Here is a 14,805-nt window from a genome sequence, read left to right as displayed (position 1 = left end):
GAAATGCTATGGGAACAGCTGTTGAATGAGTACCCCTGATTGTTTGTGGGTCTCTTTGCCACAAAAATTCTTAGGTTTCTAAAAACTGTTCTTTTATCTAGAAACTGAGTCTAGAAACTGAGTTTTTCTTTTTTTTGTCTAATTATAGGCTATGATGGAATTCAACTAATTAACCAACCTATTGTGGATATTAAAAAAAAACTAGTTTAATTAGAATGCAATAATGTCAGTGTTCTGGGGTCAGTTATGTGCTTATAAAATTCAATGAAACCTGGAGGACTTCAAATTCTAGTTCTGTTATTTTCCATGTACTTGTGTGAAATTGCTTCCCTCTTAGTTTCTCAGTTTTGTTTCTTATAAGATATGGGTCATTATAATCTTTGCACAGTTTGAAAAATTGTTTGGGATAATGTATGTAAAAGTAACAAACAACAGTGTTTGCCCATATTAGCAGTTCAATCAATGTTGCTTAGTTAAATTTGCTTCAATTTAAATAATAATAACAGAATAATAAGATAGCAAGATGAAGATATTTAGCAAAAGCAAAATCTGCAATATAAATATAAGCAACATTAGAAGGAGTTGGAGAAGATGGAAACTAGAAATGGACCATGAGATAATGAATCAGTAAACTCTGACTGTGTGGAAAAGTCGGACTGATATGAGATTCATTGGAAAGCACAGCATTCAGCCATTTATTCTGTCAACACACACAACAGTGCTAAATGCCTAAATGCACAAAGACGACTGAAAAGCTGAATAAGACAAGGCCCCTTCCCTCAAGGAGGTTATTGTCTGGTGAAGAGGTCAAACATTCAGTCACGATGGGCTGTGAAATGTACAAACTATGCAGTAATGTGTACAGGTAGGTAGAGAGCTCACAGGGTATTCAGAAAGGCAAGAAAATAGAGGTGTTCACACAGACTAGTAAGTTCATCATTGATCAGTAGTAACATCAGGAGTGTATTGTCACAAACTTCTAAAAATGTTCTATGAAATTTCCATTATTTCAGTCCCTTGGATTGAAGATGGTAAACATTGACTGATATCAAAACTTAAAATTAATTTTTCAAAATTCACAAATGTAAATGAGTGTAAAATCAAAATAGCTAAATGCTCAAATGATGCCTTTTGTAATTGTGTGTCATCTATACTTCTGAAATTATTGAAGCTTATAACTCTACTAAGAAATTTTCGTCACACACTATATATAAATTTTATGTATGTGCTTATTTATGCATATATATATCTATATATATATATGGATGGGTGTGTGTGTGTGTGTGTGTGCACGGGCATGTGTGGGCACAGGAATATTTTTTCCATTATCTTGGCAGAGCTATTGCCACATTTCTAAGGAAAGCGGTGTAGGCCAGAGCAAAGTAATCAAATAATGATTATTCTGCTAGTGACTGAATACCTGTCTTCAAGTGTGTGGGAGCTTTTCATGTGGTAGATAGATCTACTTCCTCTCTGAGGTTTGGGAAGAAACGTAGAGTAGGCAGATTTGGGTCAGCAGTGAACAAAATACCTCCCTGGGAGCAAGTCTTGGCCTACATTCTCGGTTTTCCAACAGTCTGCAAAGAGGATCCTCAGACTGAAGTGCCCTGTGGCCTTTTTCATAAGATAGAATGTCTCTAATCAGGTCAAGCTGTGAGGATTGTTTAGCTTCAGAGAAGAGATGGACAGAGGAAAAGGATTGGTAAGGAAGAGCATCTGCAGAGCCTTAGGGAAGCTGCTGAGTGACTGATGCCGTTGCCCTGGGATAAGCCTCTCTCCTGACACCATGATGAGGGCAGAGGGTCCTGGTCCTTTGCTTTGGTGCTTCCTGTTTTCAAGTTTTCAATATGCAGGAGCTGGTCCATATATTGCCCACTTTGATCTGCTTTTAATTTTTTCCTTTTTTATTTTTATTTTTTTGGCTAATGCAGGGTTGTCACCAAGTGCAGTCTATCTATCAAGGTCTTCTTTCTCTCTCCATCTTAATGTTCCCCTTGATTGCCAGTCTTATATATTTCCTCACTGTGCTACATCATCATCGTAACCCCTATATTGGTATTCCCCAACTGGTACCATGGAGATCGTCATTATTAGGAACTTTTATATTGTATTAGTATAATGAAAAAGTGTACAAGTAAAAGCAGCATGCAATTAGGAGTCCAGGTTGGACTAAAACTTAGAAGCCTGAATTTGTTTTTCCATTAATAGAAACACTACACTTTGTGCATGACATATTCTGGTAATTAATGGCCCTATTTGCAAGTTTTGGCCTAAGTGGGGGAAAACATGCAACTGGTTACATATCTGTGGCCAGGGATGAGAACACTGGTGTCAAGATCAAAAACCAAGATGCTTGAAAAACATTTTCTTGTCATGGGAAATATATTGCCCAGGACTGAAGAATATGAAATATTTTCTTACCTTTGAATGAAGAGTCCTTCTGCATAGGCAATTACATTCAGAGCTACAATGACATTTCCAAGAATTCACTTTCCTCCTTTGCCAATAAGTTTCTCTTCCTCATTAGTCTACTGCTCAAAGAGAAGAACTTCCAGAAAAGAATTAATATTTACTGAGCATCACCAACAGGCTGGCAACTGTGCTAAGTAGCTTTATGAATGGAATCAAATTTAACCTAAAATTATTAGTTTCACAGATGACAATATGGAAAATCAAGACACCTAGATAATATGTTTAAAGTCAGGCAATTAATATGTACAAGATTCAAGATTCAAACCCAGGTCTGTTTGACCCCAAAGATTGAGTTTTTTGCTTCTTAGAATCTTCATATAAGAAAAAGATCTAGGAAGTCTCTATGGAAATTTTAAAATTGATGGAATATTTGTCTTTTTCTGTTTCATCTTATTAACCTGGAGCCAATCTGACACTTTCCTGGAAATATGTCCTCACTGAACCTCTTTTTTTCTTGGGTTATCCATAAACCTCGATAATGCATATGTCCAATGCAAGGGGACCCACTCAAAGATGGATAGGGAGTTGAAAGCTAATATGTAGTCAAATATAGGGTGAAAAATTGGTTTCCAGTGAAGGGGTTTTGTTATTGTTGTTAGTTTGTTTATATTTCTATTTGTGTGTCCAGATTTGTTTTTCATGAAGTTCCTGACCATAGTGACTGTTTTTTTTCCTTCTTTTTAGAGACAGGGTCTCATTCTGTCAGCCATGGTGTAGTGCAGTGGTACTATTATAGCTCACTGTAGCCTTGAACTCCTGGGCTCAAGCGATCCTCTGGTGTCAGTCTCCTAAGTAGATGGGACTATAGTTGCTGGTCACCCCACCTGGATAATTGTTTTTTTATTTTTTTAGAGACAAGGTCTCGCTATGTTGCCCAGGCTGGTCTAGAACTCCTGGCTTTAAACGATTCTCCCACCTCAGCCTCCCAAAGTGTCGAGATTACAGGTGTGAACCACCATACCAACCCCTAGTGGATTTTTTTTTTCTTTTTGATTCAGAGTCTCAGTCTGTCTCCCAGGTTGGAGTGCAGTGGCACAATCTCGGCTCACTGCAACTTCCACCTCCCAGGTTCTTTTGTCTCAGCCTCCTGAATAACTGGAATTATAGGCATGCGCCACCACACCCAGCTAATTTGTTTTGTTCCTTTTTGTTGTTGTTGTTGTTGTTTTTGTTTTTGTTTTTTTTGAGACAGAGTCTTGCTCTGTCACCCAGGCTGGAGTACAGTAGCGTGATCTCGGCTCACTGCAAGCTCTGCCTCCCGGGTTCATGCCATTCTCCTGCCTCAGCCTCCCGAGTAGCTGGGACTACAGGCACCCGCCACCAAGCCCAGCTAATTTTTTGTATTTTTAGTAGAGATGGTGTTTCACCGTGTTAGCCAGGATGGTCTTGATCTCCTGACCTTGTGATCCACCCACCTCGGCCTCCCAAAGTGCTGGGATTATTACAGGCGTAAGCCACTGCACCTGGCCTTTGTATTTTTTAGTAGAGACGGTTTTACTATTTTGGCCAGGCTGGTCTTGAACTCCTGGCCTCAAGTCATCTGCCCACCTGGTTCTCCCAAGTGCTGGGATTACAGGCATGAGCCACAATGCCAGGCCATAGTGACTTATTTTTGATCAGTGATCAGAGTGGATCACAAGAAGGACAGGCTGTGATACTGAAATGCCACTCAGAAATGCCACTTCTGAGAGAAGGCTCCCACTCCCATTGGTCCTGGAACAACCTGGATCTAAAGGGCGAATATTTTATTGACTCAAGCAACACAGACCACCTAAATGCCAAACCAGGCTGCTAGACACGTCTCCTACCCACTGTGTTCACCTTTACCAGCTCACCAGCCCTGGAGGATCTCAGTAATGTGTGTTCAGTTTTCTGGTAGAAGGATCCCCTGAGCCTTCTGGAAGCACAGCACAGAGGATAAACATTGATTTCTATCATGTTATTTAGGCATGCTTGCTATCAATCAGTCTCCTAATTTTAAAGATGAACAAATGGGGCTCTAGATGGGAAAATTTACCCAACTGAAAGCAGATAATTAGTATTCACCCAGGAAGAAAGCCTTAGTCCATTTCTTTCCCACTTCTTGAACTGATCTTAAAATCCGTATGTAAAGCATGTTTTAATAGCAGAGGTTTGAAAAGTTCTTGCGATCCTACTGATCTATCACTCAGAGATTTTAAATGGTTTGGTCAGCTGGGTACTTTGATGAGCTTTTACGTAGTGGTTTCTGTGTGTCAGAGAGGACTCAGTTGTTCAGAATATGAAACATCTTGAATTCATGTGCCAATGTCATGCCCAGATCCATGTTTTCCATTGGTGTTTGAGTTTCAATTACCTTCCTCCATAACCCAACCTGCTGTGATCTGGAAGTGCAGGTCTGCCTGGATGGCACATTGAAGAATAGATTTTAAATTACGACTTCCACAAGTTTATAAAAATAAAAATATTCTGTTCCCATACTCTCCAACCATAACACTATGGGTAACAGAGTAGGACCAAATGTGTAACCATATCAAAGAGTTTTCTTTGACCTAGAAATTCAATTAAATTGTTAACATTCATTTTTATCCATGATGACAGGGACATTTCAGATCATTAAAATGGAGTAGATATTGTAACTTTCAATTTGTGAGAGCCTAATTTAACTATGAAAACATATACAAGAAGAGAAAACATATTTTGAATTAATTTATTATAGATATGTAATTTTTATTGTAATTGCTAAGTATGGAACAATAGTGTGTAAAGCCTAGAGCAGGAAAGAATAGTCAGGTGACTGCATTTTCAGTTACTATTTTACTTGACTAGTTTACTTTTATTTTTTTCATCCTATTTCATAGTATATGCAATGTTTGTATAATTTTCCCCAGTGATAAGAGAAATGTATGCCAATCATACAAAATTCAGAAAATACAGAATTGAGGGCTGGCTGTTCTGTGTTGTTTTGGATGAAATGTTGGCAGTGAAGGACAGAGAATTGGTCATATCAGGTCTACTAGAGCCAAAAAGTACAAAACCTCACCATCTGCAATATTCAGAATTTCTGCCCATCCCTAAATAAGACTGAATCTGCCATATATATATGTGTATATACATATGTATATATATCTATATCTATATATAGATATAGATATCTAACAGAAAATAAACTGTAGTAGGCCTTCCATATTCATGGGTTCCACATTTGTGAATTCAGCCAACCAAACATCAAATATATTTGGGGAGAAAAACAGAAAACAACAAAAAATTGTAATACAACAGTGCAAAATAATACAAAGTTTGAAACTACAGTATCATAGCTATTTACATGGCTGTTACATGGTATTAGGTATTATAAGTAATTTAGAGATCATTTAACACATATGGGAGAATGTGTGTAGGTTATATGCAAATACTGTGCCATTGTATATAAGGACTTTGAACATCCTTGGATTTTGGTATTCAGGGGAGGGTCCTATAACCAATTCCCGGCAGATACCAAGGGAAGATTATACATTTTCTTTAACCTAAAATATATTAAATAATTTTGAAATTCTGAGATTTTTTTCCCCTACTACAGGAGCTAATTCAAAATCCTGTCAACCTATTTAAAGCCTACCAGCTATTGGGCCATGATGATAGTCATAATATTCATATTGCTATAAACTCTGATTCTTAACCCACAAACAGAGGCAGACCATACCAGAAGTTCAGTGTGTGTGTGTGTCTGTGTGTGTATGTGTGTATGCATGTATGTGTAATTTGATGGAACATATTAAAAATTTCTACTGTTTTATAATACCAATGCTTTCTCACTAGAAAATAAATCTTAGAAAATTAGTTGAGGCTGGTAGAGAAAACATGATGAGGAAATATTTTGGGGGCAGAGGCTACGAAAGATTGGGAAATACAGAAAAGCCAACATCTGGAATTTTGGTTAAATCCTTCCCAGAACACAGTTATGCCATTTGTTCAACAAATATTTATTGAATGTCTGCTGTGTTTCTGGCCCTGGAGAGACTGAGCTGAATCAGACAAAAATCCCCTATTCTCAAGAAGTTCACAGTCTCACAGAGGTCAAAGTGGTTATGTCAACAAATCATGACAGAAGAGTAGGTTATGTATTTCTGTACGAATATACAGTGTGGTGGGTCACACAAGAGATGATGGGAGAGGTCTTGGATGGTCTCCCTGAAGAGATGACTTTTGAATTATATTTTGAGGCCTGAGAAGTACAACTGTTATGATAAAAGGAACAGTTATTTTGAGCAAGACAGTAGTGGATAAAAAGACCAGGCACACAGAAGAGTGTGGCATTCTTGGGGGACAGAACTGAATTCTTGATGTCAGGCTGAACTGGTCCATGTGGAAAAAGTAGGAGGTGAGACTGGGAAGCAAGGTGAAGTCTAGGTTAGGGAAATAATATCTGATCGTCCACCATGCCGGCAGAGGTGCGCTGTGTTTTGTTATGTGAGCAACAAACTTCAAATCATTCTAAGCAGGAGGAGTGACATGTTCAATTGGGTGGCTGATGGTGTTGGGGTTTTAAAGAAACCATAAATCTCCTGCAAGGGTTATAAAATAGTTCCTCTCTTTAAAGCATGTATATTTTCATGACTAATGAGTGGATTCATAGTTTGCATAAGGTTTGAAGGTGGACTTGGAATTTCTTTTTTAAAAATATATACAAACAAAAATTGGCTAAACGCTTGTCATAAAGTAGGAAGTCTGCACATAGGAAAAAACTTTTTTTCTCACACACACTTGAATATTTAATTATTAATATTTCGTGTGCTAACATAGAGTAGATTGCTGAAGCTCATGCTTTCTTGTGGCATTTCAAGAAGGAACAATAGCCCAGCAGAAAATGGTGTGGCGGGCTTGCCTTTAAAGGGAATTTCCTTCAGTGGCAAGCCTGCCGCACCATTTTCTGTGAGAAACGTAGGGTGTGAGCCTGGAAAGCAAAGTGAAGTCTAGGTTAGGGAAATAATACCTGATCGTCCACCATGCAGGCAGAAGTGCGCTGGGTCATGTGAGCAACAAACTTCAAATCATTCTAAGCAGGAGGAATGACATGTTTAACCGGGTGGCTGAGGGTGTTGGGGGAAATCCCTTCACTGGCAAGCCGGCCACATCATTTTCTGCTTTGCTCTTGCCCATTCTTCAATGGAAATTCCCTACCAAATCCAAAAGAGCCTGTTTCTGAGATTTATTCCAAAATGCAGATAGCTTGTTTCGTGATCATGCCAAACGGCTGTGGCTTCCGCAGATATTTAGATGAAAGAACAAGTAAGAACGATTCTGGCGGTTAACCTTTATGATAAGAGAGTGCCCTCAAATCTGCCGAGCAGAGAGCCGCTGTGATTCCAATGGTCTTGACTGGGCGCACGGCCTGTCTCCCCTCTTTCTGCAGATAACACAGCAGGCGTGTACGCCCGGCGTGGAGGGTTCAGTCGGCAGAAGCAGGACTTGTACCTTCTGCCCATAGTGATCAGCGATGGCGGCATCCCGCCCATGAGTAGCACCAACACCCTCACCATCAAAGTCTGCGGGTGCGACGTGAACGGGGCACTGCTCTCCTGCAACGCAGAGGCCTACATTCTGAACGCCGGCCTGAGCACAGGCGCGCTGATCGCCATCCTCGCCTGCATCGTCATTCTCCTGGGTAAGGGCGCTTCCTGGTCCCCTGCAGGAAGGGCCAGGCAATCGGATTCCCCTCCTTGAAACACATGCTTCTCAAATACAGGCTGGTAACCAGGACCCTGTTATGACTGTCGACACAGTTCAAGAAAAGAAGTGGGGTACGGGGTCGGGGTGGGGGTTGCGGGGGCGAGATGGGGGTTGTCTGCCTCTTGCATTTGATGGAATATTGCGGGGAGCAGACAATTGAGTTCCAGCAGAGAACAGGGAAGGTCATGATGAGCATTTTGCCGGGCCATCACAGGGCTGTATAGCAGGAGCCACTAGGGGGCTTCAGGGACATCAGAGAAGGTTTGGCATAAGAGGAATTTGGGCAGAAACATGGTGTATTAGCAATGGTTTTGTCTCACAAGAGAAAGAATAAGGCTTAGGGACATTAGGCCCCTAAGAAGGAGCAAAAGACAGCATAGGAAGGACTCGGGAACTGGAAGAAGGAAGAAGCAGGACTCTAACCCCTCCACTAATTATCATATATAACATCTGTTCTAACACCTCAGCTCATGGGTACCCCTTGGAAGCTTTTCCTGCACCTGCCCCTGCTTAGGTGCTCCTCTTCTGCACTTCTGTCTCACCTGTGGTTTATTCTGTAGAAAAGCCATGTGCTGGTACTCAGAACATATGCCATTGCTGGGCCTCAGGAAGATCATTTTATCCCAAAGTCTCAGAACTAGTGACTGACCAAATCAGGATTCAAACCTATGCATGTCTGACACCAAACCTACACTTTTGCCATGATGCTTGGTCCTACCTCGAATGAATTCATGGAGCTTTACTCCATAGGAAAAAGCCAGTGAATTCAATTCAGCAAATAGTTATTGGGTATTCTCTGGGCAACAGGCCCTATGTTAGGTCCTGAGGTTTAAAGAGAAGAAGTCTATGAGATCTCTGTGCTCGACAGGTTCACAGAATGTCAAGGAAAGTATGCATGAAGAGGCACACGGTGGGTGCTATAATAGGGACATGAACACAAGATGGCTGGGGGACAGAGTAGAAAGCACCTGATATGGGCCAGGCGCAGTAGCTTACGCCTGTAATCCCAGCACTTTGGGAGGCAGAGGCAGGCTGATCACCTGAAGTTGGGAGTTCAAGACCAGCCTGACCAACATGGAGAAACTCCGTCTCTACTAAAAATACAAAATTATTCAGGTGTGTTGGCGCATGCCTGTAATCCCAGCTACTTGGGAGGCTGAGGCAGGAGAATCGCTTGAACCCGGGAGGCGAAGGTTGCGGTGAGCCAAGATGGTGCCGTTGCACTCCAGCCTGGGCAACAAGAGCAAAACTCTGTCTCAAAAAAAAAAAAAAAGAAAAAAAAAAAGGCACCTAACATTGCCTGGGAAGGTCGAAGAAATCTTCCTGGAGGATGTGACATACAGGTTGGCTGCTGAGAGTTGTCCAGCTGAGGACAGAGGCTTGGATAAATGAATATTTCAAACAGAGGAAGTAAAATACAAAAGCCCTAAAAAGTTAATAGAAGTGGAAACAGATGTGTAAACCATGTGATAAATATTATAATAAGGATAAGAACAGGGCCAGGCTGGTGCATGAAAAAGGTGCCAGTAGTCCTGTCTGGTGTCACGATGGCAGGCCAGGAAGTGTATCCATGATGAAAGAAAAAAAGAGTCTGCTAAGCAGAGAAAGTGAAAAGGAGTGGTCTGTGCGAGTGAAAGTGCCCACAAGAACAAAGCACAGAGCTTTGGGAGCCACACGAAGTCCAGGGCAAGTACAATCTCTCATCCCTTCTTCTCAGAGCAATAGTGGAGCCAGAGGGGTGCTCAGTTGGAGTGCAAGATTCAGCCACAAACATTTTCTTCAGTCTTGCTGAGTGTATGGGAGAGCCCTCTAATGGAATATTGTAGAAGCCTCTTGGGGAAAAGAGGGAATCAATGAAGAATTAAACTGTGCCTGAACTTTCCTTATAAATGACTCTGATCACCCCTCCTAGGTTGCCCAAGCTTAATGGAACCCCCCTCTCCCAGGGAAGACATGAGATTGCTTTATCTGGGGTTCCAGCTGATGCTATTTTCCTATGTTAAAGTAAACAAGATTTTGTCTTCTGGGGGTCTTTATAAAACTTCCTTTCTTCTATGTGGTGGCTACAGAGAGTCCAACCACACTTATGGTAAGGTTTCCCATTAAGTTAGTATAGGACCAATACTCTTTCTCAGACATTGGCAGAAGCTAGCCATCACCCCCTATAAGATGGTAGGCCCTGAGGGCTCTGCATGTCCTCATTTTTAAACCTTGGAAAAACAGCTACCTTACTTTGCAAAGAGAAATTGGCATTAGCCACTTCTAAGAGACTACAGACCAACATATTTAGAATCTTCCTAGTTCTTAGGAAGATGACTTCTAAATGGTGTCTGGATTCATTTGTTAAAAGTTCAAAATTGTCCCAACCTGCCAAGTTGTTGGGTGTAATGTTTTCATGGCAGCATTTGTAGAGGAAGAGCCAGGCAGGGGTCAATTTTACACATCCTTAGGAATTCCAGGCAAAGCTCTCATTTCCTATACTGTTTCCTGTTCTGAGCATTTATACCTCATGGTTTATGGTAATCAGAGTTCCTCTGGCAGAAGAACCCAGGAATACTGGACTTAACGAATGCTTACTTTCTTTTTCTTTCCCTCCAGTCATTGTAGTATTGTTTGTGACCCTGAGAAGGCAAAAGAAAGAACCACTCATTGTCTTTGAGGAAGAAGATGTCCGTGAGAACATCATTACTTATGATGATGAAGGGGGTGGGGAAGAAGACACAGAAGCCTTTGATATTGCCACCCTCCAGAATCCTGATGGTATCAATGGATTTATCCCCCGCAAAGACATCAAACCTGAGTATCAGTACATGCCTAGACCTGGGCTCCGGCCAGCGCCCAACAGCGTGGATGTCGATGACTTCATCAACACGAGAATACAGGAGGCAGACAATGACCCCACGGCTCCTCCTTATGACTCCATTCAAATCTACGGTTATGAAGGCAGGGGCTCAGTGGCTGGGTCCCTGAGCTCCCTAGAGTCGGCCACCACAGATTCAGACTTGGACTATGATTATCTACAGAACTGGGGACCTCGTTTTAAGAAACTAGCAGATTTGTATGGTTCCAAAGACACTTTTGATGACGATTCTTAACAATAACGATACAAATTTGGCCTTAAGAACTGTGTCTGGCGTTCTCAAGAATCTAGAAGATGTGTAAACAGGTATTTTTTTAAATCAAGGAAAGGCTCATTTAAAACAGGCAAAGTTTTACAGAGAGGATACATTTAATAAAACTGCGAGGACATCAAAGTGGTAAATACTGTGAAATACCTTTTCTCACAAAAAGGCAAATATTGAAGTTGTTTATCAACTTCGCTAGAAAAAAAACACTTGGCATACAAAATATTTAAGTGAAGGAGAAGTCTAACGCTGAACTGACAATGAAGGGAAATTGTTTATGTGTTATGAACATCCAAGTCTTTCTTCTTTTTTAAGTTGTCAAAGAAGCTTCCACAAAATTGGAAAGGACAACAGTTCTGAGCTGTAATTTCGCCTTAAACTCTGGACACTCTATATGTAGTGCATTTTTAAACTTGAAATATATAATATTCAGCCAGCTTAAACCCATACAATGTATGTACAATACAATGTACAATTATGTCTCTTGAGCATCAATCTTGTTACTGCTGATTCTTGTAAATCTTTTTGCTTCTACTTTCATCTTAAACTAATACGTGCCAGATATAACTGTCTTGTTTCAGTGAGAGACGCCCTATTTCTATGTCATTTTTAATGTATCTATTTGTACAATTTTAAAGTTCTTATTTTAGTATACATACAAATATCAGTATTCTGACATGTAAGAAAATGTTACGGCATCACACTTATATTTTATGAACATTGTACTGTTGCTTTAATATGAGCTTCAATATAAGAAGCAATCTTTGAAATAAAAAAAGATTCTTTTTTAATTCTGGGTTTGATTCTTAACATTGAAACAAACGTTAAGTATTTCTAATGATCCATTTATATTTCTAATTTAATTGTGATCTTTTAATAACCCTATTTATGATCTGTTGTTGTCTGTCTGCTGCTTTTATTGTTTATTTAAAATCAAATATGTTTTACAAATGTTTTTTCAGACAAGATTCTGTAACATCATGTAAAGCTTTTTTGTACATTCTTGGTGTTAACCTCCTGGCTTCTCTTCACACACATCTTCTAAAAAAGAAGGATGTGAAAGAACTAGGTCAGTCTATGACTTTGCAATATGTGTTATATAATATGCATTTATCTTGTATATCAGTAATTTGATGGTTATGAGAGATGAATCCATGAGGGAATGGAGCTATCAGAACTCTAATGTTCCAGGTATACATTCTATGCCCCACACTGAGCACTGGGGAACTGGGGGACTAGAGTCAAAAATATAAATTTGCCCAGACTCTAATGTTATTCTATTTCTTCTTATGTTGAACTTACCAGGCTATTGTAAGACTCTTGACAGTTGAAACTGCTTATTTTTCCTCCTGTAATTTTAACTAATTGTAAAATGATGTGGCATTTTATGTTTTAATGAGAATGGGCGATTCATTTTAAAAAGCTTTGTTTAGAATATGCTTGGGGCCGTAAGCTCAGAATGAGGGCGGGGACCATTTTGGATTCTGAGAGTCGATGCCATTTGGTCCAGGAGTGTGTCTACAGTCCCCTGCATTCCAGCTAGTTTCTTGGGGATTGAAACTTATGTGAAGGGCATTTCACCTGTTCAGTTGGGCCAAAGGTCAAAACGTAGCAATACTTGGGGAAAGACCACATAAAGTCACACTGCAAGTGCTTTCCCTCTTTCCCCCTACACACAGGGCACGTGCTTTTTCTTGGATTGCAGATAATTTTTACAGTTTTTTTCTGACTTTATTGTGAAAGTTTGTTTCAAGCATTTCTTGATATCATGTTACATACTATTTTTATGATTTAGTCAACATGCATACAAAGAAATGTTTTTTATGAAGTGCTCACTTCCATTTTACTTTGCATTGAAATCAAATTAGGCTGAACACTTCAATGGAATACATTTTGTGGACAATGTCACTTTAGAATCTTTCATCTCAGTGAAGGATTACACATTCTCAATACTTCCATAATTGCAGGTTGTGTTCATTTTTTTATATAGTTTTTGTAATCCAAAGAATATTTTGCTAGATTTGCACAGATCTCCAATTGAATTTGCAATGAAGACATAACTCAAAAGGAATATGAATAGCATTTAAATAAGTATACAGCTGTAAGTAACCCTGTCACCATGGATGATCCTTTTCTCTAGGAATGTATTTGGATTAGAGATGACAACTACATTTTCGCATTTTTATGTTGAAGTCTTTTTTAAAAAGGCTGTTTACTTTTCAGTAGTTAAGAATACTTGTTTTTCTTTTCTTTTTTTTTTTTTACCTTTTATTTTTTCGTTAAGCCTCTATTGTTTGTAGAACACTCTTAGAAACTTGGAAATAAAATGTCTTTCCCAACTAGTGGAGTCCTTTTTCATTTGGAGCACATTGCCTTAAAAGAAGTCTTAATTTAAACGGTCCTTCCTTATTTCTAAAGTAATCACTGTTTTATACCATCTATGCAGCTAAAAGAAGGAACATGCTTCTTTTCCTCAAGTAATGGTTATTGTTTCTATTCATCATTCATTCATTGATTCATTCATTAATTCATCAAAATCTTATTTTATAAACCCTGTTCCACTTACTTGAGGATTCAGAATGAATCTTACTACCTTTTCTGACATCTTTTGATAATTCAACCCTGTACCAAAGTATCCACCTTGTTGTCTTATAATCACCTATTTACCTATTTGCCCTCCTAGAAAATGCAAGAAGATATTTTCTCTCCTTCCAAACTGAAGGAAGAACATAAAAGATATAACAGGAAGGAGATGGTGAGATATAGAGTGTGAGCGGAGATTAGGCCAGCTGTGGCAATTCTGGACAGATCTTGGGTTTAGCTAAGTTACTTCTTTTAGGCCTGGGTTTCTGGGGGTGACAGGGAAGATAAAAGAGTAGTTTATTTACACCTCTTGGAGAATTGGTTAAAAATATAGAGATTATGGCTCTGTATGTCAGGTGGAACCAGGTCAGGAGTATTTGAAACTGCTCCCGGGTCATTGTGACATATCCTTCACATCTTTTTGAGAAACTTTATAAGACAATGGGGGTGAATGGGGGCTGGGCAGTTGGAGTCTCTGAGCAGAAGAGGGGCAAAATTTATTTGGCAGGCAGTGTGGAGGACAGATTAGGAGCATATAAACCCAGAGGTGTGCCCCAGGAGGGCTTTTGCAAGGGTCAAAATGAGATAGAATGAGGCCCTGAAATAATTCAGTAATTTGGAGATGGAGAAGAGGAAAGACTTCTCTGCTCTTGCACTGCCATCAGCCTGGTCTGGGCCATGGTCATCTCTGACCCGGAAGACTGACCCCACCTCTTGGCTGATCCTCTGCCTCCCAACCTCCTCTTCACAAAGAAGCCAGAGGGATACTTTTAACACACAACCCAGATCACATGACTTCGTAACTTAAACCTCTTCACTGGCTTCCCAAAGACTTAAAATGAATTCTGATGCCTTTATTTTATTGCTTTACATGAACAGGGCCCTGTGAACCTCTCCAGTGTCATTCCACTCCATC

The 14,805-nt window shown here is 39.9% G+C and overlaps 1 protein-coding gene across 5 annotated transcripts in view; it reads left to right on the top strand.

The window, feature by feature from the left end:
• Positions 1–13,645, top strand: part of CDH11 (cadherin 11) — a 181,076-nt gene extending 167,431 nt beyond the window's left edge. For all 5 annotated transcript variants that reach the window (XM_055366807.2, XM_063700263.1, XM_063700262.1 and 2 more), the window contains 2 exons: positions 7,865–8,116; positions 10,780–13,645. In XM_055366807.2, coding sequence (XP_055222782.1) covers positions 7,865–8,116; positions 10,780–11,276 — 749 coding nt within the window. In that variant the 3' untranslated portion in view covers positions 11,277–13,645. The remainder of the gene's footprint in view (positions 1–7,864; positions 8,117–10,779) is intronic.
• The last annotated feature ends 1,160 nt before the right edge of the window (positions 13,646–14,805 follow it).

This window comes from Gorilla gorilla, chromosome 18 (assembly GCF_029281585.2).
Source record: "Gorilla gorilla gorilla isolate KB3781 chromosome 18, NHGRI_mGorGor1-v2.1_pri, whole genome shotgun sequence".
Taxonomy (NCBI): domain Eukaryota; kingdom Metazoa; phylum Chordata; class Mammalia; order Primates; family Hominidae; genus Gorilla; species Gorilla gorilla.
The sequence above is the reverse complement of the archived record's forward strand: the minus strand, read 5'-3'. Positions and strand labels throughout refer to the sequence as shown.